This window comes from Mustelus asterias, unplaced genomic scaffold, assembly GCF_964213995.1.
Source record: "Mustelus asterias unplaced genomic scaffold, sMusAst1.hap1.1 HAP1_SCAFFOLD_50, whole genome shotgun sequence".
NCBI classification, from domain to species: domain Eukaryota; kingdom Metazoa; phylum Chordata; class Chondrichthyes; order Carcharhiniformes; family Triakidae; genus Mustelus; species Mustelus asterias.
Window position 1 is genome coordinate 173,036 of NW_027590123.1, and position 27,071 is coordinate 200,106.

A 27,071-nucleotide genomic window follows, 5' to 3' on the forward strand; every position below is an offset into this window, starting at 1 on the left:
CTCTCCCCTGCACATGCGCGGTTCCCCCTCTCCCTCAGGGCCGGGTGCCTGGAAACCTTGGCTCGAGGAGGTGCCGGGGGAGGGGGCACAAAGGGTGGGGACGGGGCTCCCATGTCCGGGCGTCCGGGCCTGCGCACTGGGATCCAAGGATGTTGGCGCGGAGCAGAGTGATTGCTGTTGGATTGAGTCGTCACAATGACTCCGAGGGGCGTTCCCAGCACACAGTGTCCCATTGGCAGCAATATCACTGGTTACAGAAGCAGCACACTGCGGATTGGGCACCAGCTCAGCGCGGCTGGCGGTCAAAGCCCCGCCCACCCCCACGTGGGCCCGGGTTCCGCCCCCTTATTGTCTACATGCGGCAGATTGACCAATGGCAATGCGTGGAGGACCAGATCAGCCCTGGTCCTCCAGCCAGTCAGAGTCTGGGCCTTGTGTCAATGGCTGCACGAATGTTCCTCCATTGTTTGTCCAGAAAACTGCTGCCCATCCTCCTCCTCTCTCTGAACAAAGATTGAGCTTCAGATAGATTCAAACTTCCTCCTGTGGCCAACATCTGTGAGTAAAACACTTTCTTTTTGCATTCTGGGAAAAATTGGGGACTTGCAGCAACTGAAGGGAAAGGAAATGAATCCAGTCTGTACATTTCACACATTTTTAGTCCAGTGATTTGATTTATTATTGTCAAGTGTATTAACATACAGTGAAAAGTATTGTTTCTTGCGCACTATGCAGACAAAGCATACCGTACAGAGGGAAGGAAAGGAGAGAGTGCAGAATGTAGTGTTACAGTCACAACTAGGGTGCAGAGAGAATCGAGGTTTCAAAGCATAGAACAAGTGTCAGAGATAAAATTAGATGGTATGCTTGGCACAGCTTGCAAGAAGTCACCTCGCTCCGGTGCCATCTTGAGTATATCTGTCTGGCAGCCTGCATGGAGATTTTCAACTGTGTCCAGGACAGGAAGTAGTGAACATGGATCTGTCAATCAGCCTCAATCAGCACCTTCAGGAGAATTGGGAGGGTGAATATTAGATACAGCAGAGTGAGAATGGAGGGAGAGTGTGTATGGGATGGAGATTTAGAGCTTCTGGGGATTGAGAATTGTTAGTTCTGAATTTCTATCCTGTACTGACCGTGATGGCATTTGTAAACTACATTTACAGGATATTGTGACAGGAGCATTTACTGACAGAAATCTCAGACGTGACGTTCTAGATTTGACAGAGTCACTTGATTCCTTGGGACCTGAATATCATCGGTCTTTGAATCTAGAAGGAGGAATGTTTGCCCAGTCTCACCCAAGTGAGAGTGTTCCAGTGCACTAACTGTGGAAAGAATATCAACCAGTTACAGAGGCTGAAAAACCATCACACCATTCATAGCGGGGACAGACTGTACATGTGTTTGTTGTGTCGATGAGGCTTCAACTGTTAAACTGACCTGGATTGATACAGCGAGACCTAAAACATGAAGAAACCGTGGAAATGTGGGGACTGTGAGAAGACATTCAAAGCTCCATCAGAGCTGGAAAACCATTGGCGCATTCACACTGGAGAGAGGCCATTCATCTGCTCTCAGTGTGGGAAGGGATTCACTCAGTCAACCACCCTGCAGAGACACCAGCAAGTTCACACTGGGGAGAGGCCATTCATCTGCTCTCAGTGTGGGAAGGGATTCACTCAGTCAACCACCCTGCAGAGACACCAGCAAGTTCACACTGGGGAGAGGCCATTCACCTGCTCTCAGTGTGGGAAGGGATTCACTCTGTCATCACACCTGTTGAGACACAAGCAAGTTCACACAGGGGAGAGGCCATTCACCTGCTCTCAGTGTGGTAAAGGATTCAGTAATTCATTCAACCTTCAGACACACCAGCGAGTTCACACTGGGGAGAGACCATTCACCTGTTCTCAATGTGGGAAGCGATTCAGTGATTCATCCAACCTGCAGACACACCAGCGAATTCACACTGGGGAGAGACCGTTCATCTGCTCTCAGTGTGGGAAGGGATTCACTCTTTTATGCAACCTGTTAAGACACAAGCGAGTTCACACCGGAGAGAAGCCATTCACCTGCTCTCATTGTGGGAAAGGATTCAGTGATTCTTCCGGCATGCAGACCCACCAGCGAGTTCACACTGGGGAGAGACCATTCATCTGCTCTGACTGTGGGAAGGGATTCACTCTGTCATCCCACCTGTTGAGACACCAGCGAGTTCACACCAGTGAGTGGCCCTTCTCCTGCTCTCGGTGTGGGAAGGGATTTAATGATTCATCCAACCTGGAGAGACACCAGCGAGTTCACACTGGGGAGAGGCCATTCACCTGCTCTCAGTGTGGGAAGGGATTCACTCTTTTATCCATCCTGTTGAGACACAAGCGAGTTCACAAGTGATTACAGGTGCTGGAATCTGATATTATTTCCACTCTCAATTATCTCCAGGACTGCATATTGTTCATTCTCAATGGGGAGGATTACTTGATGTTGGACTGGCCGGTCTCACGACTTTGCCTCCAGTGGGCTGATGCTCTTTGAGTCTTGTTGCAAATACCTGCTTTCAGACTTTACAAGGATCACAGAATGAAAGGGTGTTAGGAAGTTAAGAGATATTTAGTTCTTATTTCTGTTTGGAACCCCCAAAGCATGCCACATTGCCATGGAGATGGGCTGTGGTTGTTACATGGTTCTTTTGTTGAATTTACCCGAGGTGTTTCTCTCAGAAGCGATTTTAGACCAGGGGTAGGCCACTTGGCTCCTTGATCCTGCTCCACCAAGACTGAGGTTCTTGAGCAAATTGACATAGGAAAGGACAAGGCCTTTAAAATGGATAAATCTCCAGGTTCAGATGAATTGTACCCGAGGCTGCAGTGGGAGTCAAGGGAGGAGATTGCAGGGACTCAGACCCAAATTTTCAATTCCTCTCTGGCGACGGGACAGGTGCCAGACGACTGGAGAACAGCTAATGTGGTTCCGCTATTTAAGGAGAATTGTAGAGACAAACCAGGCAACTACAGACCAGTGAGCCACACGTCAGTGGTAGGGAAACTATTGAAGAAACCTCTGAAGGAAAGTATCTATCTCCATTTGGAGAGGGAAAGCTTGATCAGGGATAGTCAGCATAGCTTCGTCAGAGGAAGGTCATGCCTAACAAATTTGATTGAATTTTTTGAGGAGGTGACCAGATGTGTCAACGAGGTATGGAAGGGGATCCCTAATCAACCAATAAGATTTAGAGGCAGAATGCAGTCTTTAAGAGGACAGGAAATCAGTAAAGAGTTAAATGATTATTGGGCAAGCTAAAACAGTTTACACATATGTAAATGCAGAAAGTGAATCAAAACAAGTAATTATTATTTAAAACATATACGCTAATATTTTAAATGTATTTTAATGTATTGTACACTTTGGTCAAGCAAAGGTACCAAAAGGCATGGTGGTAAATGACATTAGTTTAAAGTCAAAGGTCTGGGAACTGGTTAATCAGCAATTGTCTTATCGGGTGGGATTCCAATGAGGGTACGTATTCTGCAACATTTATGAATAGATGTATTCACTGCCCAGACACAAGGATAGACATGCCCCTGGATGCAGGATCACATGTCCATTCAACTTGGCAGTGAGCTGGAGGGAACGTCCTTGAGGTAGCGTCTGCTGTTACCAGGCAACAGAGATGTAGTTAGAGCCAAAAAGGGAAAGACGTCCGGATTTGAAGGACGAATAGAATCTCACCATGATATTAAGTATCATATGGTTGGCTGAGGTACTTGACAGAGATTTGTATTGATGTATGACTGGTAAACAAAATTGATTTTAAGCTAATGAATTCATTATGAAAAAGTATAATTGATCTTTATTTGATTCTGTACTTCAGATCTTTCAGAGTGGTTCTATGGCTCTATTCCTTCGAGCTATTTAAACCTTTTGGAAGTCTCCGGTCAGCTGTGCTTTTGTTTTCTTTTGTTTTATGTTCAATAAATTTTGTTACATCTTTGTGAGTTTTGAATTGTCTAAGTTAAGTCACAATTGGCCGCCTTGAAATTTCCCCACAACACGAGGGTAGTGCAGTCGATGTAGTTTGTATGGATTTCAGCAAAGCCTTTGACAATGTCCCACATGGGAGACTTGTAAAGAAGGTATATTCACATGGGATCCAGGGTAATTTGATAAAGTGGATTCAAAATTGGCTCAGTTGTAGGACACAGTAAGAGTTTTAACAACACCAGGTTCAAGTCCAACAGGTTTATTAGCTTTCAGAGCGCTGCTCCTTCATCAGATGGAGTGGATATCTGCTCTCAAACAGGGCACAGAGACACAAAATCAAGTTACAGAATACTGATTAGAATACGAATCTCTACAGCCAACCAGGTCTCAAAGATACGGACAATGTGAGAGGAGGGAGCATTAGGGAGTTGTTTGAAGGTTGTTTGCCTTCAAACAACCACACAATCTCAAACAGACCATTGTCCGCAGCAAACTACCCAGCCTTCAGGAGAACAGTGACCACGGCACCACACAACCCTGCCACAGCAACCTCTGCAAGACGTGCCAGATCATCGACACGTATGCCATCATCTCACGTGAGAACACCATCTACCAGGCACACGGTACCTACTCTTGCAACTCGGCCAATGTTGTCTACCTGATACGCTGCAGGAAAGGATGTCCCGAGGCATGGTGCATTGGGGAAACCATGCAGACGCTATGACAACGGATGAATGAACACCGCTCGACAGGCAAGACTGTTGTCTTCCTGTGGGGGAGCACTTCAGCGGTCACGGGCATTCAGCCTCTGATCTTCGGGTAAGCGTTCTCCAAGGCGGCTTTCATGACACACGACAGCGCAGAGTCGCTGAGCAGAAACTGATAGCCAAGTTCCGCACACATGAGGACGGCCTAAACCGGGATCTTGGGTTTATGTCACACTATCGGTAACCCCCACAGCTTGCCTCCTGGACTTGCAGAATCTCACTGGCTGTCCTGTCTGGAGACAATACACATCTCTTTAACCTGTGCTTACTGCTCCCTCCACTCACATTGTCTGTATCTTTAAGACCTGGTTGGCTGTAGAGATTCGCATTCTAATCAGTATTCTGTAACTTGATTTTGTGTCTCTGTATGCCCTGTTTGAGAGCAGATATCCACTCCATCTGATGAAGGAGCAGCACTCCGAAAGCTAATGGCATTTGCTACCAAATAAACTTGTTGGACTTTAACCTGGTGTTGCTAAAACTCTTACTGTGTTTACCCCAGTCCAACGCCGGCATCTCCACATCAGTTATGGGAGACAGAGGGTGATGACTGATGGCTGCTTTAGTGACTGAAAGTAGGTGTCCTTTGGCATACCACAGGGATCCGTGTTGGGTCCACTATTATTCGTCATTCATATAAATTACATAGTTATCAATGTAGGCAGTAGGATTAGTAAGTTTGCGGATGATACAAAGATTGGCCAAGTAGTTAACAGTGAGGTTGAGTGTCTTGGGCTACAAGATGATAGAGACGAGATGGTCAAATGGGCAGATAAGTGGCAGATGGAATTTAACCCTGACAAGTGTGAGGTGATACACTTTTTTGAAGGAGTAATTTGACAAGAAAGTATTCAATGAGTGGTCGGGCACCAGGAAGTTCTGTGGAACAAAGGGACCTTGGTGTGTTTGTCCACAGATCTCTGAAAGTGGAAGGGCATGTCAGTAGGGTGGTGAAAAAGGCATATGGGACACTTACCTTTATCAATCGAGGCATAGATTACAAAAGCAGGAAAGTCATGTTGGAGTTGCACAGAACTTTGGTGAGGCCCCAGCTGGGGTAATGTGTGCAGTTCTGGACACCACATTATCAGCAGGATGTGATTGCACTGGAGGGGGTGCAGAGGAGATTCACCAGGATGCTGCCTGGGGTGGAACATTTAAGTTATGAAAAGAGGTTGGATAGTCTTGGGTTGTTTCTGTTAGAGCAGAGAAGACTGAGGGGCGATCTGATCGAGGTGGACAAGATTATGAGGGACATGGACAGAGTGGATGAGGAGCAGCTGTTCCCCTAAGTTCAAGGATCAGTCACAAAGGGACACAGGTTCAAGGTGAGGCGCAGGAGGTTTAGGGGGGATGTGAGGAAAAATATTTTTGCCCAGAGGGTGGTGATGGTCTGGAATACGGTGCCTGGGAGGGAGGTAGAGGCAGGTTGCCTCACACCCTTTATCTGGATGAGCACTTGGCACATTATAACATTCAGGGCTATGGGCCAAGTGCAGGCAGATGTGATTAGATGGGAGTTCATGTGTTTCTAATGTGTCGGAGTGGACTCGATGGGCTGAGGGACCTCTTCTGCACTTTATGGTTCTATGAAATTAGGAGCAGGCGTAGGCCATTTGGTCCTTCGAGCCTCCTCCACCATTCCATGTGATCATGGCTGATCCTCTATCTCAACACCATGCTCCGTGCCCTCTCCATTCCCCTCGACACTTTTAGAGTCTAGAAATCTATCTATTTCATTCTTTAATATATTGGGTGACTTGGCCTCCACAGCTTTCTGTGGTAGAGAATTCCACAGGTTCACTACCCTCTGAGTGAAGAGGTTTCTTCTTGTCTCATTCCTAAATGGTCCACCCTGTATTCTGAGACTGTGATCCCTTGTTCCAGACACCCACAGCCAGAGGAAACAACATCCCTGCATCCAGTCTGTCCGGCCTGTCAGAATTTTATCCGTTTCACTGAAATCCTGTCTCATTCTTCTAAATTCCAGTGAATACAGGCCCAGTCAACCCAATCTCTCCACATACGACAATCCTGCCAGCACAGGAATCATATCTGGTGAACCTTTGCTGCATTCGTCTGTGGCAAATATATCATTTCTTAGGTAAGGAGACCAAACCTCCAGGTGTGGTCTTAACAAGGCCCTGTACAGCTACAGTGAGACATCCTTGCTCCTGTACTCATGTCCTCTTGCAATGAAGGCCAACAAACCACTTCCCTGCCTAACTGCTTCTTGTTTTTGCATGCTTGCTTTCAGTGGCACCCAGGTCCCTTTGTCCATCAACATTTCCCAATCTATCACCTTTTAAATTATACTCTGCTATTCTGTTTCTCCGTCCAAAATGGATAACGTCACATTTATCCATGTTAAACTGCATCTGCCATATATTTATGAGGGGTGTTGATTATGAGGAGAGACTGAGCAGATTGGGTTTGTACTCGTTGGAATTTAGAAGGCTGAGGGGGGATCTTATAAAGACCTATAAGATAATGAAGGGGCTGGATAGGGTAGAGGTGGAGAGATTCTTTCCACTTAGAAAGGAAGCTAGAACTAGAGGGCACAGCCTCAAAATAAAGGGGGGTCAGTTTAGGACAGAGTTGAGGAGGAACTTCTTCTCTCAGAGGGTGGTGAATCTCTGGAATTGTCTGCCCATTGAAGTGGTGGAGGCTTCCTCGTTAAATATGTTTAAATCACGGATAGATGGATTCCTGATCGGTAAGGGAATTAGGGGTTATAGGGATCAGGCGGGTAAGTAGAACTGATCCACTTCAGATCAGCCATGATCTTATTGAATGGCGGGGCAGGCTCGAGCGGCTAGATGGCCGACTCCTGCTCCTATTTCTTATGTTCTTATTTACCCATTCACTCAACTTGTCTAAATCGCCTTGAAGTCTCTTGACATCCTTCTCACCACTCACATTCCTGCCAAGTTTCATGTCATCAGCAAACCTGGAAATATTACATTTGGTTCCTTCATCCAAATTATTGATATATATTGTGAGTAGCTGGGGTCCAAGCACTAACCCCGGCATGACCCCACCAGTCACCACCTGCCACTTTGTAAAAGATCCATTTACTCCCACTTTCTGTTTCATGTCTGCTAACCAATTCTCAATCCATACCAATATATTACTCCATTCTTTGGTCTTTAATTTTGCACACTAATCTTTTATTTGAGTCTCGATCAAAAGCTTTCTGAAAATCTAAATACACCACATCCACTGGTTCACCTTATCTATTTTACTGATGACGTCCTCAAAAATCTCCAGTATGTTTCTCAGGCGTGATTTCTCTTTCGTAAATCCATGTTGTCTTTGTCTAATCCCTTTGATGTTTTCTAGGTATTTTCAACAAATTCTGGTCTAGGATCTGAGCATTCGGTGTCCCAGGGCACCATTAACACCTTCTGTGTCTGCTGGGCACCGCAGGGAGACTGGGGTGCATTCTTGACCCCTTTAATCACATTTGATTTGATGCTTTCCTTTCCTTTCCGCTTTGTCTTTTGTTTTGGGTGGTTGCCCTCCTTTTGGGAGATGCCCATTTTAATTTGTTCCCTCGTTAATTTGATTTAGTGTATTTGGTTGGCCAAAAAGATTGAATCTAAACATAAGTTTTTAGTCTAGCAGTTTACATCTAGATTTTCAGGGCTGCATCCTCGACAAGAAGCAGTGAGCATGGAGCTGTCAATCAGCATGAATTGTCACTCTCTGGGGAATTGGGAGGCTGAACATTGGGACAGCAGAGTGAGAACAGAGAGGGAATCTGTGGGATGGAGATTTACAACTTTACTTAGAATGAGAGAGGAAAGAATGTTCCACAGAAACTAGAATTGACTGTTCCGAATTTCTATTCCAACTGACGGTGATGACTTTTGTAAACTCCTTTTGCAGGACATTAGGAAGCAGAAAATTCAAAGCAGACGTCATGTCAAGACCAACCAGAATCACTCACTTCACTAGGAGCTGAATATCATCGGCCTTTGACTCTCAAAGGATAAATGTTTGTCTGTTCAGTTTGCTTCAAAAGATTTGAAACACCAGTGTGATTGGAAAAGCACCAAGACCCGCTGCACACACCCGAGTGAGAGTGTTCCAGTGAACTGACTGTGGAAGAGTTTAAAGTGGTGACAGAGTCTGTTAAAACCTCGCACCATTCACAATGCGGAGAGATAGTACATGTGTTTTGTGTTGATGAGGTTTTAGCTGATCCTTGAACTTGGGAGAGGCACAAGGACACCTGCAGTGTGGAGAAACGGTGGAAATGTGGGGACTGTGGGAGGGGATTTTGTACACCCTCTGCACTGGAAACTCATCAACGCAGTCATGTCGGAGAGAGGCCGTTCACCTGCTCGGACTGTGGGAAGGGATTTGCGCAGCTGTCCAACTTACTGAGACATCAGCGAGTTCACACTGGGGAGAGACCGTTCACCTGTTCTGACTGTGGGAAGGGATTCAGTGATTCATCCAACCTGCAGTCACACCAGCGAATTCACACTGGGGAGAGGCCGTTCACCTGCAATGAGTGTGGGAAGGGATTCAGTCATTTATCTAATTTGCTGAGGCACCAGCGAGCTGACAGCAGGGAGAGAACTGCCACCTGCTCTCAGTGTGAGAAACGATTCCGTGATTCGTACACCCTGCGCTTACACCAGCGAGTTCACACTGGGGAGAGGCCATTCACCTGCTCCGACTGTGGTAAAGGATTCACTCAGTTATCCAACCTGCTGAGACACCAGCAAATCCATAAGTGATGACAGGAATTGGATTCTGCTGTTACTGCTGCTGTTAATCGCATCCAGGACTGAACCATGTTCATTCAGACAGTGGGTGAAGTGGGAGGGTCAGAGGGTTTCTCTCTGTTGGACTGGCCGCTCTCATGACTTTGGATCCAATGGGCTGATGCACTTTGAGCCTGGGAGTGCACACTTCCACAAAATGATCCACAAAAACTAATGGAATGTTTTACCCTGGATAATAAATAGTGTTTTTCTACCACTACAGGTTGATCTAAAATAAATACATTTGTCTCTGTTCCATTGAGTCTGCAGCACAGGGCCAGGCCAGTCGGCCCAATTGGTCTATGTCAGTATTTATGCTCCACATGAGCCTCCACCCACCCCCCTCCATCTCCCCCATCAGCATATCTTTCTATTCCTTTCTCCCTCCTGTATGTATCCAGCTTCCCCTTCAATGTATTCATGCTGTTCACCTCAACCACTCGCTGTGATAGTGAGTTCCACATTCTCACCACTCGCTGGTAAAGAGGTTTCTCACTGAACTCCCTATTGGATTATTGAACCCCTTCATAATCTTAAAGACTTCCATCAGGTCACCCTTCAGTTTTCTCTTTTCTAGAGAAAAGCGGCCCCAGCCTTTCCTGAGGGTTAAATGCTCTCAGTTCTGGGATTATTCTTGTGAATCTTTGTTGCCCCTTCTCCAGTGCCTCTATTACACTTTTCGAAATGGAGATTATGAATGTTGACAGTGCTCCCAGTGTAGTCTAACTCTGGCTCTGAACCAGTTGAACAGAACCTCCCTGCTTTTCAATTCTATCCCTCTAGAATGGAACCCTGTATATGGGCCATTGAAGGAAAGTTCTTTGAGAGGCTGGAGAGTGGATTTATAAGAATGGCACCAGGGATGAGGGATTGGAAATCTTGAAATTTCTCTCCTTAAATCAGAGAGTCATTAGTGTAAGAAATGAGGCCATTCACCTGCTGAATCTGTGCCAGCTCTGGAGAGCAAACCAGTCAGTCCCATTGTCCCAATATATCCCCGTAACCCTGGAAGTTTATTTCCCACAACTTCATTCCCAAAATGTTTGTTTTCTCTCCTTCCATTCCCCTCATGGGCAGAGTGTTCCAGGTCATTGCCACTCGCAGTGTAAAAATATTCTTCCTCACAGCCCCCTTACATTTCTTGACCAAAATCTTCAATCTGTGCCCCCTCCTCCTTGCACCATCGGCTAATAGGAACAGGTTTTCTTTGTTCACCTTGTCTAAACATAAACTTCTGCACCTCCATCAAATCACCCTGCAACCCCCTTTTCTCCAGAAAGAACAAGCCCACTTTCTCCAACCTAACCTTGTAGCTACAATAGAAACAAAATGCTTGGGTTCAGGGGAATGGCACCAAGCCATAATGCTCCTTTGGAGAGCTGGTGCAGATGCGATGGGCCAAATAGCCTCCTCCTCCCCCTTAACAATTCTGCAATTCCTCAACCCTGGAACCATTCTGGTAAATCTCCTCTGCACCCTCTCAATGACCCTCACACCCTAAAGTGCAGTGACCAAAACTGGACATAAAACTCTAGTTGTGGCCTAACCAGAGTTTTATAAACATTCAGCATACCTTTGCTGCCTTTGTAATCAATATTTTTATATCTGAAGCCCAAGATCCCATTTGTTTTGCTGATTTTTCTCCTGATAGCTCTGCAAACCTTCAATGAGCTCTGCACATGAATCCCCAGTTCCCTCTGTCCCTGCTCATTCTTTAGAACTTGTCATTCAGTCTATATTCCCTCTCCCTGTCCCTTGTGCCAAATCACATCCGTTACACTTGTCCTTATTCAATTCTATCTGCCACTTCCAGAGGAGATTTGTATTAAATGAAACATAGAGAGAAGAGGAGACGCTGCTTTCTTTAATGTCATCCACAATTGAAGACAAGCCTCTGCCTTTCAATGCATGAGGCTCAAAGAGCACAGACAGAGGTCACTCAGCCCATTGTGCTCCTGCCAGCTATTGCAACTATCTAGTTTCATCATTCATATGTTTTGGAAAATAACGTTTAGGTCGGAGATTGGAATTCTTTTAAATGAAGAGACATGGAAACTGGTAAACACACCTCTGATGTAAATGCATGGGAAACAGGCCTGTGTTAATTAAAGTTAAGAGGCAGCCTTTGTTGATTCAACAAGTCAGAGCTGATGGTGAGGACACGTAAACAATGAATGACCCCTCATGACTTTTTCTTTGCCTCACAGGAGGTTTGCAGGCAGCTTGGTCAATCAGCAGGAACTGTGGGACCAGGAGCTGTGAACCAGCTGTGAAACTAGAAGCCAAGAGGGTCATTAGGAACCAGGGGTGTTCCCAATGTTTAAATCCCTCAACAAGAAGGCAGTGAAGCCCATGCTTAAACTGAGGAGTCCACAGTTTTGAGATCTCAATGGAAAGGTTGACTTTTTTTTAGCCAAAAACCAATAGCAGCTCCCCTGTAAGATCTTGGAGCTTGGAGAATATCTGGAAAACTGAGGATAATTAAATTGAATTCTGGGAGCTTTGGCATACCTTCAGGATGGTCCCAGGAACAGAAGTGAATGAACCTTAAAGATATTAGCAGGACTTACTCAGTTAATGGTAGGGCGTTGGGGAGAGTTATAAAAAAAGAGAGATCTAGGGGTACATGTTCATTGCTCCTTGAAAGTGGAGTCACAGGTGGACAGAGTGGTGAAGAAGGCATTCGGCATGCTTAGTTTCATCAGTCAGAACATTGAATACAGGAGTTGGGACGTCTTGTTGAAGTTGTACAAGACATTGATAAGGCCACACTTGGAATAGGGTGACCAGAACTGTGTACAGTTCTGGTCACCCTATTATAGAAAGGACATTATTAAACTAGAAAGAGTGCAGAAAAGATTTACTAGGATGCTTCCAGGACTTGATGGATTGAGTTATAAGGAGAGGCTGGATAGACTGGGACTTTTTTCTCTGGAGTGTAGAAGGCTGAGGGGTGATCTTATAGAGGTCTATAAAATAATGAAGGGCATAGATCAGCTAGATTGTCAATATCTTTTCCCAAAGGTCGGGGAGTCTAAAACTAGAGGGCATACGTTTAAGGTGAGAGGGGAGAGATACAGAAGTTTCCAGAGGGGCAATTTTTTCACACAGAGGGTGGTGAGTGTCTGGAACAAGCTGCCAGAGGTAGTAGTAGAGGCGGGAAACTTTGTCTTTTAAAAAGCATTTAGACAGTTACATGGGTAAGATGGGTATAGAGAGAGATGGGCCAAATGCGGGCAATTGGGACTAGCTTCGGAGTTTTAAAAAAAAGGGCGGTTATGGACAAGTTGGGCCGAAGGGCCTGTTTCCATGCTGTAAACCTCTATGACTATATTAAATACAAGGGAACTCTGGTTGGTGGCAAGATTTAAAATGTAGAACTGGGTTCATACCATAAATCTTTATAAACTAAAGTGCTGGTTTTTAATATTGTTTTATAAATAAATTTTGGTCTTGTTTAAAAATGTGGAATCTTGGAGCATAATTCTTTGTTAATCACTGGCTATTTGAATTTCTCAATCGTTAACAATCCAGACTGGTGTCATCACAATACACAGCAACATATTTCACAATGAATCGAAGAAAAAATATGATTTTCCTTATTTTGTACAAAGTGTTACATGACAAGACAGCCTCTTCTAGGATCCCCACTTAATTTCTCAATTTAAGCACTTCTTTTCATGAAACAATCTGATAATTGATTATGAAAAATGGAACAAATTGTATCCCTACTAAAGCAGGAAGTCCATCGCCCGGCACAGAGGGTAATTAGGGATTTCTGCCATGGACCAATTGACAGGGATTCTACCCTCCAACCATCTGAAGTGAATTCTTTCCCTGAATCGTCCAGGCCAGTGCAGTTATCAACTTGTAGTTTGGCTGATCAGCTGAGATTTTCTGCAGCATTTCATCGGTCACCGTGTGATTCCTTTCAGAGCCCATCACTGAAAGGACTTTCAGCTGCCGTGTTCATGACCAGAATACTCATGTTTTCACACACGTCTCCAAACTCATCATTAACAAATTCCCCTTCATTATCAGTCAGAAACTTAGCTGGTGCCCCAGGTCCAGTCCCTATCCATTTCTCCATGACTTTGTCTCGAATCACCCTTTTGTCCTTGACATGGGGCGACACGGGAGCACAGTGGTTAATACTGCTGATTCACAGTGCCAATGGCCTGGGTTCGATTCCCGGCTTGGGTCACTGTCTGTGTGGAGTTTGCACGTTCTCCCTGTGTCTGCGCGGGTTTCCTCCGGCTGCTCTGTTTTACTCCCACATTCTTAAAGACGTGTTGGTTAGGTGCGTTAACCCGAACAGGTGCCAGACTGTGGCAACTAGGGGACTTTCACAGTAACTTCATTGCAGTGTTAATGTAAGCCTTGCTTGTGACTAATAAATAAACTTTAAAACTTTAAGCGTATTATTGGAGAAAGACTAAATCGAGTTACCATGTCTTTAAGGTTCTGAATAAAAATATTTCTTGTCTTTGTCTTGTACCTTTAGACCCACTGCAACTTCCTCATGAGCTAAAGGAAGGATGTAATGGTAGCCTCCGATACCTTTCACACATTCCACACTTTGCGCTAATCTGTCCAAGAGCCTCATGTACTCTTCATCATCACCCTGCTTCTTTTAGCAGGATTTTTAATCTTTTTTAAAAATGGGCGAGTAGTTGGTTGTGCAGTTTTAAGACAATTTGCATTTTTTCCTCTGGTTCTTTTCACCTGAAGAATTAACAACCCTTTCTAATTGGAGATAGAAATCAGTGGAACCTCTCAGCCACTGAATTGTAGATTTTGCATCAGAGATCAATTAAGCATTGATGGAAAAGTTCATAATTTTATTGTGAACAAGTTCCTGTTGAGAGTTCTTGAATTATGTGTGAAGATCACAGATGGTGCATTTAAAAAGGGACACTGCAGCCCAAAGGTCAATGACATCTCCAGAATATTAAACTCCAGACTGTTATGTGGTTTGTTGATATCCACAGAAACAAACCAAATATTGTCAGACTGTCAGTCCAGGAACAGCAACAATAACAGCAGAATCTAACCTCTGGATTCACTTATGAATGTGCTGGTGTGTCAGCAGGTGGGATGACCGTGTGAATGCCTTTCCACACTCAGAGCAGATGAATGGCCTTTCCCCAGTGTGAACTTGCTGATGTGCTTTGAGGTCAGATGACTGCCTGAACCTCTTTCCACAGGAAGTACAGCTGAATGGTTTCTCCTCAGTGTGAACTCGCTGGTGTCTTAGAAGGTGGGATGACCGAGTGAATCCCTTCCTACACACAGAGCAGATGAATGGCCTCTCCCCAGTGTGAATTTGCTGGTGTTCATCGAGCTCAGATGACTGCCTGAACCTCTTTCCACAGGAAGTACAACTGAATGCCTTCTCCACAGTGTGAATTCTCTGGTGTGTGCAAAGTCCCGAAGACTGAGTGAATTCCTTGCCACATACAGAGCAGATGTATGGTCTATCCCCACTGTGAATCTGCTGGTGCCTCAGCAGGGTGGAAGTGCATTTAAACTTTGTTCCACATTGAGTGCAGCTGAATGGCCTGTCCTCAGTGTGGATTCGCTGGTGTAAAATGAGTTTGGTTGTCTGAGTGAATCCTTTTCTACATACTGAGCAGGTGAACGGTCTCTCCCCAGTGTGGCTGCGTCGATGAATTTCCAGCTGGGATGGATAATTGAATCCCTTCCCACAGTCCCCACATTTCCACGTTTTCTCCATGGTGCCAGGGACCTTGTGTCTCTCTTGGTTTGATGATCAGTTGAAGCCTCATTCACACACAGAACACGAGTACAGTTTCTCCTCGCTGTGAATGCTGTGGTGTTTTTTTCAGACTGTAACTGGTTAAAGCTCTTTCCATGGTCAGTTCACTGGAACACTCTCACAGGGATGTGTGTGTCTCAGCACTTTTCCAGTCACACTGATGTTCTAAATCTTTCCCCACAGGCAGAACAAACATTTCTCCTTCCACATTCAAGACCAATGATATTCAGGTCCTGATGAAGAGTGACTGTCAGAACCAGCTGCTGAATGCTTTCTCCACAGTGAGGATTCCCTGGTGTGTGTGCAAAGTCCCGAGGACTGAGTGAATCCCTTGCCACATACGGAATAGGTGTATGGTCTCTCCCACGTGAATCTGCTGTGCTCAGCAGGGTGGAAACGCATTTAAACTTTGTGGGCGGCACTGTGGCACAGTGGTTAGCACTGCTGCCTCACAGCGCCAGGGACTGGGGTTCAATTCTCAGCTTGGGTCACTGTCTTTGTGGAGTGTGTACCCCGTCTGCATGGGTTTTCTCCGGGTCCTCCGGTTTCCTCCCACAGTCCAAAGATATGCAGGTTAGGTGGATTGGCCATGCTAAATTGTCTCTTGTTGTCAGGGGGATTAGGGAGGGTAAACACATGGGGTTATGGGGATATGGCCTGGGTGGGATTGTGGTCGATGCAGACTCGATGGGCCGAATGGCCTCTTTCTGCACTGTCGGATTTTATGATTCTATTCTAACCTGATGTGATGTTTGCTCTGACTTTCCCGTCTGTAAATCCTCCCTTTCTCACTCCCTGTAAATGGAGTTTAGGAAACTTTTCACTGGAAATACAGGATGGAATTTCTGAAGAGGCTTTGCAGCTCAACACCCGCACTGCGCATGCTTCAGTCACAGCCCCGCCCCTTCATTCACTCCGATTGGTTTGAGGACCAGCCGTTCACTCTCCTCTCTTTCTATTGGTTCGGAGCTGCCGTCAATCAGTCCCCGGGCATTGTGAGGTGCCAGGTGAAAGGTCAGGCTTGAAGGGGCGGGGTTTACAGTGAACATTCTCCACTCTCACTTCCGCCACTTCCGGCCACTTCTCACAAACAACTTCAAAGAGACCAGCTCCCTCCGAGCATGCGCCAGCCACACGCACAACCCGCCGATGTTGAGCGCTTTCTGAGGCGCACGGGACTGTGGGTAATCCTGCTGCCATTCGAGACCCAGTATCGGATAATCTTTCCCTCAATCTGGAGAAGTGAAGGTGAGATTCTGTTTACATATGGATAGCATAATCAGAAGTATCAATGTATTTCTCCTACCATCACAGATAGGGGAGAAAATACTGGTCTGGATAGTTTTTGGCTGGCTAACAGGAAGCTCAGTGTTGGCATGAATGAGTCTTTTGCAGGTTCAAAGAATCAAAGGCGCCATTCGGCCCATTGAGTCTCCGACAAAGCATACCACCCAAGTCCTATCTCCATAACCCCACATATTTACCCCGCTCATCTCCCTAAACTATATGTCTTGGGACACTAAGGGACAATTTAGCATGGCCAATCCACCTAACCTGCATATCTTTGGAGTAGGGAGGAAACCAGAGCACCCAGGGGAAACCCACGCAGACACAGGGAGAACGTGAAAACAACCACACGACCCGAGGCTGGATTCAAACCATGGTCCCTGACACTGTGAGGCAGTAGTGCTAACCACTGAGCCAATGTGCTGTAGCAGCATCTAATGAGAGGTGTGCCAGAGGGATCAGTGATGCAGCCTTAACTTTTTACAATTGATAAAAATGATTCGGATGAAAGTCTGGATGGGATTGTTGCCAAATTTGTTGATAACACAAAAGTAAGTGTGAAGGTAAGTGGTGAAGAGGACAGAAGGAGGCAACAAAAACATATAGATGGATGAAGTGAGTGGGCAAAGATCGAGCTATAATAGACTATAATGTGGGAAAATGTGAAATTGTTCATTTTGCCTTGGAGAGATTTCAGTGCTCTGAGGTGCAGGGGGATTTGGGTGTTCCAGTGCACGAATCACAAACACTAGTATGCAGGTCCAGCAAGTAATTAGAATAGCTTTTAGAATGTTATCATGTATTGTGAGAGGAATTAAATACAAAAGTTTATGCTTCAATTACACTGGTAAGACCATGTTTGGAGTAATGTGTACAGTGTTGGTTATATTATTTAAGGAAAAATGTAGTTTAAAGAATATATATGGAGGAATTTCAGATGTTTACCAGACTAATGCCTGGAATGGGTGGGTTGTCTTATGCTGAAAAGTTAGACAGGCTAGACTTGTATCTGCTGTAGTTTAGAGGAGTGAGAGGGGAATCTCTTCATATTCTAAGGGGTGTTGAGAATGTAGACGTGGAGAGGATGTTTCCTCTTTTTGGAGAATCTAGAAATAGAGGTCACTGCTTAAAAATAAAGGGTCACCCAATAAAACAAAGATGAGGTGAAATGCTTTCACTTGGGGCAACATAAATCTTTGGGACTCATTTCTTGAGAAGGCTGTGAAAGCAAAGTCTCATTATTTTGAAGGCAGAGGTGGATATGCTATTGGTTAGCAAGGGTGTGATAGGTTACTGTGGGCAGACGGGATGTTGATTTGAGGTTATTATCTGATCAGCCATGATTATATTAAACAGTGAAACAGGCTCGAGTGGCTGAATGGCCAACTTCTTCGTATGTATCATCTGCATTCTGCAACAATGGAGCTGTTGGCCAATATTGGCAATGAATCTGTGTCATTAGGTCTGTAACAAAGTAACAGCGTTGTCATGCAATGTGTTGCATTTTAATTGTAATTAGCAGACTGTTTTTACCACCATGAGTTTGCATTCTGGACTATAATATTTTATTTATTTTTGTTAATCTTATCCAGATGGGCTGGTGTACAAGATACAGTCACTGTGAGTGTGACAAGGGAACATTTTTCTTTCAAAGTTCAATGACACCTCGTCACTTACCCAATGAGTGAGTGTGTGAAAATATAACTCAAATACTCACAATTCCTTCAGGTGATTCTCTGGCTACAAGTTGATATGATGTGGAGATGCCGGCGTTGGACTGGGGTAAACACAGTAAGAAGTCTAACAACATCAGGTTATAGTTCAACCTGCTAAATTGGACTTTAACCTGGTGTTGTTAGACTGCTTACAAGTTGATAGACAAGAAGGGAAATCGGAAATCTGCAGCCCCACTCAGCTTACCAACAGTGGTGAGACATTGAAGGAGGATGGTTTGGTCAATGGTGTCAAAGATTTGAGACTGGCTGGGAAGGGCAATGAAGGGAAGTTTACCATTGTCACATTCGCAGAGGATGTAATTTATGAGTTTGATAAGAGCTATTCTGATATTGTGCCGAAACAGAAATGTTATTGGAGTTCATTAGTTCATAAAATATAGGAGCAGAATTGGGCCATTTGGCCCACCAAGTCTGCTCCGCCATTCGATCATGCCTGATATGTTCTTCATCCCAATTTTCCTGCCTTCTCCCCATAACTCTTCAACCCATTACAATTAAAAATCTGTCTAACTCCTCCTTGAATTTACTGACTGGTGCACCAGCAAATTCACTCTGGGGAGAGACCATTCATCTGTACTCAATGTGGGAAGGGATTCATTCCGTCATCTCACCTGCAGACACACCAACGAGTTCACATTGATGGGAGACCTTTTAAATGTCCGGATTGTGGACAATGTTATAAAGGCTCCGGGGAACTGATGTATCATCAACGTGTTCACTCTGATCAGAAACTGTTCAGGTGCTCTCACTGTGGGACTGGGTTCAGGCAATCATCTGTCCTCCTTGTACACCAGTGAATTCACACTAGGGAGAGGCCGTTCACCTGTTCTGACTGTGGGAAGGGATTTGCTCAGTCATCTGACCTGCTAACACACCAACAGTAAATGGTGCTGGTGCAACAGTAAATTTCCCAGCATCCACCACATTTAGGGGGATTCAAATATGGAGTTCCAGAAAAGATGGACATGGATTGAAGAGGTGACAGGGACTTTGCAGAAGAAGGGGTGGTTAGAGATGGGGTACAAATTTCTAAGGAGATTGGATTTCAGAGTTGATTTTATTGAGGGGGGTGGGTAATGATGGCAGATTTGAAAGAGAGAAGGACAATATGTATAGAGAGAGAGAGACTGTTAACAGTATCAGTAAACATGATGAGGTTGAGTGATCAGTAGCTCAGTGGGAATAGGGTGCATGAAGCAGAATGAGAGTCTCATGAGTGAAATGAGCCTGAGAGGGCATGAAGGAATATTAACTATAACTGGGCTGGAGTTTATTAACATCAGCAAAAACAGACTCCAGTTCAGTCCTGGATGTGATTAACAACAAACTCCAACACTGTAGTTAGTTGAGAACTCACTGATGAATCAAGACATGGGATTAAATAAGCAAACCCGTTCCACATTCACACCAGGTGCACAACCTCTCGCCAGTGTAAATTTGATGGGTGTCCACAATTTAAAAGGTCTACCATCAATGTGAACTCATTGGTGTGTCTGCAGGTGAGATGACGGAATGAATCCCTTCCCACATTGGGAACAGATGAATGGTCTCTCCCCAGAGTGAATTTGCTGGTGCAACAGCAAGTCAGATGACTGGGTGAATCCCTTCGCACACACAGAGCAGGTGAACGGTCTCTCCCCAATGTGATCTCACTGGTGTTTCTGCAGATGGGATGACTGAGTGAATCCCTTCCCACAGTCAAAGCAGGTAAATGGCCTCTCCCCAGTGTGACTACGTTGGTGAGTTGAGATGAATAGTGAACCCAATCCCACAGTGAGAACACCTCATCAGTGAGAACACATTGATGGGACATCAGTTCCTGGCAACCTATATGGCAATTCCTGGAGACTTTGCATTTACAAGTTCTCCAGTTGGTGTGAACATATGGGTGTTTAAAGGATAACTGAGTGAATTTCTTCCCTCACTCAGATGATAAGAAAGGTCTCTCTCACAGTGTGAACCTTCTGGTGTCTCAGCAGGTTGGTTGAATTAATAAATCCCATCTCACACTTGAGGCAAGTGAATGGTTTCTCCCCAGTGTGAATTTGTTGGTGTGTTAACAGGTCAGATGACTGAGCGAATCCCTTCCCACAGTCAGAACAGATGAACGGCCTCTCCCTCGTGTGAATTCACTGGTGTACAAGGAGGACAGATGATTGCCTGAACCCAGTCCCACAGTGAGAGCACCTGAACAGTTTCTGATCAGAGTGAACACGTTGATGCTACATCAGTTCCCCAGAGCTTTTATAACATTGTCCACAATTTAAAAGGTCTCCCATCAATGTGAACTCGTTGGTGTGTCTGCAGGTGAGATGATGGAATTAATCCCTTCCCACATTGGGAACAGATGAATGGTCTCTCCCCAGAGTGAATTTGCTGGTGCAACAGCAAGTCAGATGACTGAGTGAATCCCTTCGCACACACAGAGCAGGTGAATGGTCCCTCCCTAGGGTGATCTCGCTGGTGTTTCTGCAGATGGGATGACTGAGTGAATCCCTTCCCACAGTCAAAGCAGGTAAATGGCCTCTCCTCAGTGTGACTACGTTGGTGTTTGTGCAGGTGAGATGACTGAATGAATCCTTTCCCTCATTCAGAGCAGGTGAATGGTCTCTCCCCAGTGTGAACTCTCTGGTGTGTCAGCAAGTGGGATGACTGAGTGAATCCCTTCCCACATTTGGGGCAGGTGAACAGCCTCTCTCCAGTGTGACTATGTTGGTTTGCCATCATAGTGAATGACTGAGTGAATCCCTTCCCACACGTGGACCAGGTGAACGGCCTCTCCCCAGTGTGACTGCGCCGATGAGTTTCCAGCCTAAGTGGACATTCAAATCCTTTCCCACAGTCCTTGCATTTCTACGGTTTCTCCCTGCTGTGACTGCATTTATCTCTTGAACCACAATTGGCATCATCAGCGAGCCCGCCTCAGTATCATTGGTTGATTCTGCCCTGGTCTCTGGTTATCTGCTGTTGAAACTCTCATCCATTCCTTTGTTACTTTGAGACTTAACTCTCCTCACACACTCCCACTTTCAGCCTCCCTGCAAGCTTGAGGTCATCCTGAACTCTGCTGCCCATGTGCTTACTCACACCGTCTTGTTCACCCATCACCCCTGTGCTCACTGGCCTGTAAACGCTCTCGGTGAATAATCATCTCAATTTTAAAATTCTCATCCTTGTTTACTAGAACAACAAGAACAAAGAACAATACAGCACAGGAACAGGCCCTTCGGCCCTCCAAGCCCGTGCCGCTCCCCAGTCCAGGATTGAATCCTGAATCCAGGATCCCCGCCCAATTTTCCGCCTATCTACATCCTAATATCCTATCCACCGAGCTGTCCCTCACAGCTACGATGCTTTGTTCATCACAACCTATTAACTCACCCCCACCCCCCCATTCCAGACCATGTAATCTCCAGGGAGAGGCGAAAACCCAGAGTGAAAACCCCAGGGCCAATATGGGGAAAAAAAATCTGGGAAATTCCTCTCCGACCCCCTGAGGCGATCGAAACGAGTCCAGGAGATCACACTGGCCCTGATCAGAAAATGCTTCCCAACCCTATTCATTTCCACTTCTGCTTTACGAACACCATCTGAATTCCCTGCCCCCGAGACAAGTTCCCAACTATCCGCAGTCTCGCTCTGTACTGGCACCAGCAAGATGATCATAGAATGAAGCCTTGAAACGAGAAACAAAGAACAATTAGCCCGCGCCGCTCCCTGGTCCAAACTAGACCACTCTTTTGTATCCCTCCATTCCCACTCCGTTCATATAGCTGTCTAGATAAGTCTTAAACGTTCCCAGTGTGTCCGCCTCCACCACCTTGCCCGGCAACACATTCCAGGCCCCCACGACCCTCTGTGTAAAATATGTCCTTCTGATATCTGTGTTAAACCTCCCCCCCTTCACCTTGAACCTATGACCCCTCGTGAACGTCACCACCGACCCGGGGAAAAGCTTCCCACCGTTCACCCTATCTATGCCTTTCATAATTTTATACACCTCTATTAAGTCTCCCCTCATCCTCCGTCTTTCCAAGGAGAACAACCCCAGTTTCCCCAATCTCTCCTCATAACCAAGCCCCTCCATACCAGGCAACATCCTGGTAAACCTCCTCTGTACTCTCTCCAAAGCCTCCACGTCCTTCTGGTAATGTGGCGACCAGAACTGGACGCAGTACTCCAAATGCGGCCGAACCAACGTTCTATACATCTGCAACATCAGACCCCAACTTTTATACTCTATGCCCCGTCCTATAAAGGCAAGCATGCCATATGCCTTCTTCACCACCTTCTCGACCTGTGACGTCACCTTCAAAGATCTGTGGACTTGCACACCCAGGTCCCTCTGCGTCTCTACACCCTTTATGGTTCTTCCATTTATCGTGTAGCTCCTCCCTACATTATTCCCACCAAAATGCATCACTTCGCATTTATCAGGATTGAACTCCATCTGTCATTTCCTTGCCCAAATTTCCAGCCTATCTATATCCTTCTGTAGCCTCTGACAATGTTCCTCACTATCTGCAAGTCCTGCCAGTTTTGTGTCGTCCGCAAACTTACTGATCACCCCAGTTACTCCTTCTTCCAGATCATTTATATAAATCACAAACAGCAGAGGTCCCAATACAGAGCCCTGCGGTACACCACTAGTCACAGGCCTCCAGCCGGAAAAAGACCCTTCCACTACCACCCTCTGTCTTCTATGACCAAGCCAGTTCTCCACCCATCTAGCCACCTCCCCCTTTATCCCATGAGATCCAACCTTTTTCACTAGTCTACCATGAGGGACTTTGTCAAACGCTTTACTAAAGTCCATATAGACAACATCCACGGCCCTTCCTTCGTCAACCATTTTGGTCACTTCTTCAAAAAACACCACCAGGTTAGTGAGGCATGACCTCCCTCTCACAAAACCATGCTGACTATCGTTAATGAGTTTATTCCTTTCTAAATGCGCATACATCCTATCTCTAAGAATACTAGCATGGCCGTGATCATCCTTATCTCTGTAATCTCCTCCATCTAAACAACCTTTAAGACCTTTGCAACTCATCTCATTCCGGTCACTTGAACATTCCTGATTTGAATCACTATGTAAGTGTTGGCCATTTTTCAGTTACCCAGGCCCCAGGCTGTGGAATTTCCTCCCTAAATATCTACTGCTCTCAACATCACTTTACATTTTGCTGTTGTTGATTTGGAGATATAACTGTTCATCAACACTGGGTGAATAACCTGTAATACTTTATCTAACAGCACTGTGAGAGCATCTTCACCACACCAACTGCAGTGGTTCAAGAAAATAATACATCATCTTCACTCAGGTAACTGGGGATGGGGAATAATTGCTGCTGGTCATGTTAGTGTTGGGGGAAAATAAATGATAATAGTAGAGATTTCAATATAATTGTGTAGCGATGTTTAAGAATTAGTAATTAATAAGAAAATAATAGAAAATAGTTACAGATCCCTTTGCTACACTCCGCTCTGAGATCACTGCACTCATCATATTCCAGCCTCTTGAACATTCCTCAATTTAATTGTTCCTCCATTGCTGACCATTCTTTTAGTTGCCTGGGCCACAAGCTCTGGAATTTCTTTGTAAAACCCCTCTGCTTGCCAACCACCTCTGCTTGCTTTAAAAGATAACTCTTTGACCAAACCTTTGGTTGCCTGACCTAAACAAAATGGCGCCAAAGCGAGTTGACATAAGTTTATTCATTAGTGTCACAGGTAGCCTTACCTTAACACTGCAATGAAGTTACTGTGAAAATCCCCGAGTCAGCACATTCTGGCACCTGTTTGGGTACACTGAGGGAGAATTTAGCATGGCTTGCAAGCTGTCCCCAGAATGCCCTCTAATTCTATCTTTCACTCTCGTTCTGATCTTTAAAGTTAAAGTTTATTTATTTATTAGTCACAAGTAGGCTTACATTAACACTGCAATGAAGTTACTGTGAAATTCCCCTCGCCGCCACACTCCAGAGCCTCTTTGTGTCAATGCACCTAACCGTTCTCTGCATGTTGTGATTGCAACACTATATTCTGCACCCTCTCTTTTCCTTCTCCCCTATGTACTCTATGTACGGTATGCTTTGTCTGTATAGCACACAAAAACAATAATTTTCACTGTATCCCAGTATATGCGACAATAATAAATTAAATCAAATGGCTGTGTCAAGTGTCACTTTGTAACGTTTCTGTAAAATGTCTGGGACTAGTTTATTTTGTTAAAGACACAATATGGATATAAATAATTGTCACTGCCCTGATATTGTTGTTTTCTCATCAGTAAGAAGTTGGAAGTGAAAGAGTGAAGCTGTTTGATGGACAAGTTGTTCACATTCTGTCACTGGGAAGAATTTCAAATGCCTTCAACAAACATGTCGGTTGCGCATGCGCCCTGCTCAAAATGCCCCCGATAAAAATGGCGATCGCGCATGCGCCTTCCTGCCAGTGCCCGATAAACATGGCGGCGGTTAACCCGGGTCTGTAACTGGGAGAAAGCTGCGGCCCTGCTCTGTGCAAAGGGCCGGGACCATCCCCGGATATCGGTAATTCTTTTTCAAGGATTTGCGGTTTATATAACACGTTTATGAAGGCTCGCCAACACCTCCCCCAGCCTGATCCATCGCTCCCTCCGGTTCCGCCATTGTCATTCTTTAATTCATTGTGGATCCGACAAGAACCGTCTGTCCATCGCCATTAATCACACTGCGCATGCGTCACTCACAGCCCAGCCTCGCCCCTCATGGTTGGAGGACCAGCTGTTCGCGTCCCTTCCTCCAGCCCCGCCCTTTCTCCTCCTATTGGTCCGGAGCCGCCGTCAATCATTCACTGGTGCATTGTGAGGTGAGAGGTCAGTGTCTGGGCTGGGGGATTCCAAATGCCCAATGTGAAACAATGAACATTCCCCACTCACTATTCCTCGCTTCCGGCTTCTCCCCACAACCAACAAGGGAACACACTGACCAAGTGGCAATGCCACTGCATTAGTAATTTAGAGAGACAGCACAATGTTCTGGGGACAGGGCTTCAAATCCATTCAACTCATAAAATCTGCAATTTAAAGTTAGGCTCAGTGAGGCTCCTCTGAGAAAATCTCCACACACACAGTTCGGAACACAAGGTTAACCGTCTGTTATTCTGGTCAGTCAGGGTGATTCAGATTCATGTTTCGACAAAAGTCATGAATGAAATTATCTCCAGTTTTGAAATTTGTTAAAAAGATCTGGAAAGAAATATCCAAAACTTTATTTGGATTTCAGCCGAGAGAGGAAGGAGAGTGTGTGGGACGGGATTTACAGATTTGGAGGAACAAGAGTGGAAAATGGCAACGTGATAAGCACCTCTGCCTCACAGCATGAGGGATCCGGGTTTGATTCCCTGCTTGGGTCACTGTCTGTGTGGAGCTTGCGCACTCTCCCCGTGTCTGGATGGGTTTTCTCCGGGTGCTCCGGTTCCCTCCCACAGTCTGCATTGGCCATGCTAAATTCTCTCTGTGTACCCAAAACAGGCACTAGGGGATTGTGTGGCGACTAGGGGATTGTCACAGTAACTTAATTTCAGTGTTAATGTAAGACTACTTGTGACAATAAATAAACTTTAAACTAGAATTGTCTGTTCAGAGTTTCTATCCTTGACGGACGCTGGTTACTTTTGTAAGCTCCATTTCCTAGATATGAGGATTTGTGGAGAAAAAAAATCAACTGAGCGTCAATTCAGGATCAGTCATTTTGGGGAATTATAGCAGAAAATATTCCACCAAATGAGAATTGTCTGTTCTGAATTTCTATCTTGTTCTGACAATGATGACTTTTTCAACTCACTTATCAGGTTATTAGAAGAAGAGGATTTGGAGATGAGAAATGCAAACCAAACATCACATGAACATCTGATACTCAATGAATCGGAGTGTGAGTATCATTGGCCTTTGAATGTGGAAGGAGGATTGTTTTAACCAATCGCAAAGCCTATGAAAAATTGCAACATTTGAACCAGGGAGAATCTGTACATGTGTTTTGTGGACGAGGCTTGAACTCACCATCCAACGTGGAGAGAAACAAGGACACCAGCACCATGGAGAAACCGTGTAAATGTGGGGATTGTGGAAAAGGATTCAAATACCCATCCCTGCTGGAACTTCATCGACGCAGTCACACTGGAGAAAAGCCATTCACCTGTTCCATATGCGGGAAGGGATTCACTCAGTCAACCACTCTGCTGAGACACCAGCGATTTCACACAGGGGAGAGACCATTCCCCTGTTGTGTGTGTGGGAAGGGATTTGCGCAGTCCTCCGAGCTACTGGTACACCAGCGAGTTCACACTGGGGAGAAGCCATTCACCTGTCCTGTTTGTGGGAGGGGATTCACTCAGTTATCCCAGCTGCTGACACACCAGCGAGTTCACACTGGGGAGAGGCCATTCACCTGCTCTGTGTGTGAGAAGAGATTCACTAATTCATCAAACCTTCTGACACACCAGCGCGTTCACACTGGCAAGAGGCCATTCATTTGTTCCATGTGTGAGAAAGGGTTCACAACTTCATCCAACCTTCTGACACACCAGCGAATTCACACCCGGGAGAAGCCATTCACCTGTTCAGTGTGTGAGAGGGGATTCAGTCAGCTAGCCCACCTGCTGACACACCAGCAAGTTCACAAGTGACTGAAGGGTTTGCATTCCACTGATGTTGCTGGCATTCACAATGCCCAGTACTGAACCATTTCATTCTGAC

The 27,071-nt window shown here is 45.4% G+C and overlaps 2 protein-coding genes across 2 annotated transcripts in view; both read left to right on the forward strand.

Moving 5' to 3' along the window:
* Positions 1-27,071, forward strand: part of LOC144483237 (uncharacterized) — a 284,523-nt gene that overhangs the window by 130,006 nt on the left and 127,446 nt on the right. The window lies entirely within an intron of this gene.
* Positions 70-27,035, forward strand: LOC144483219 (uncharacterized). The gene is made up of 5 exons (XM_078201990.1): positions 70-558; positions 1,167-2,394; positions 8,975-9,498; positions 17,107-17,158; positions 26,537-27,035. The coding sequence occupies exons 2-5, from the start codon at positions 1,471-1,473 to the stop codon at positions 26,999-27,001; spliced, it is 1,965 nt and encodes a 654-aa protein (XP_078058116.1). The 5' UTR covers positions 70-558; positions 1,167-1,470; the 3' UTR covers positions 27,002-27,035.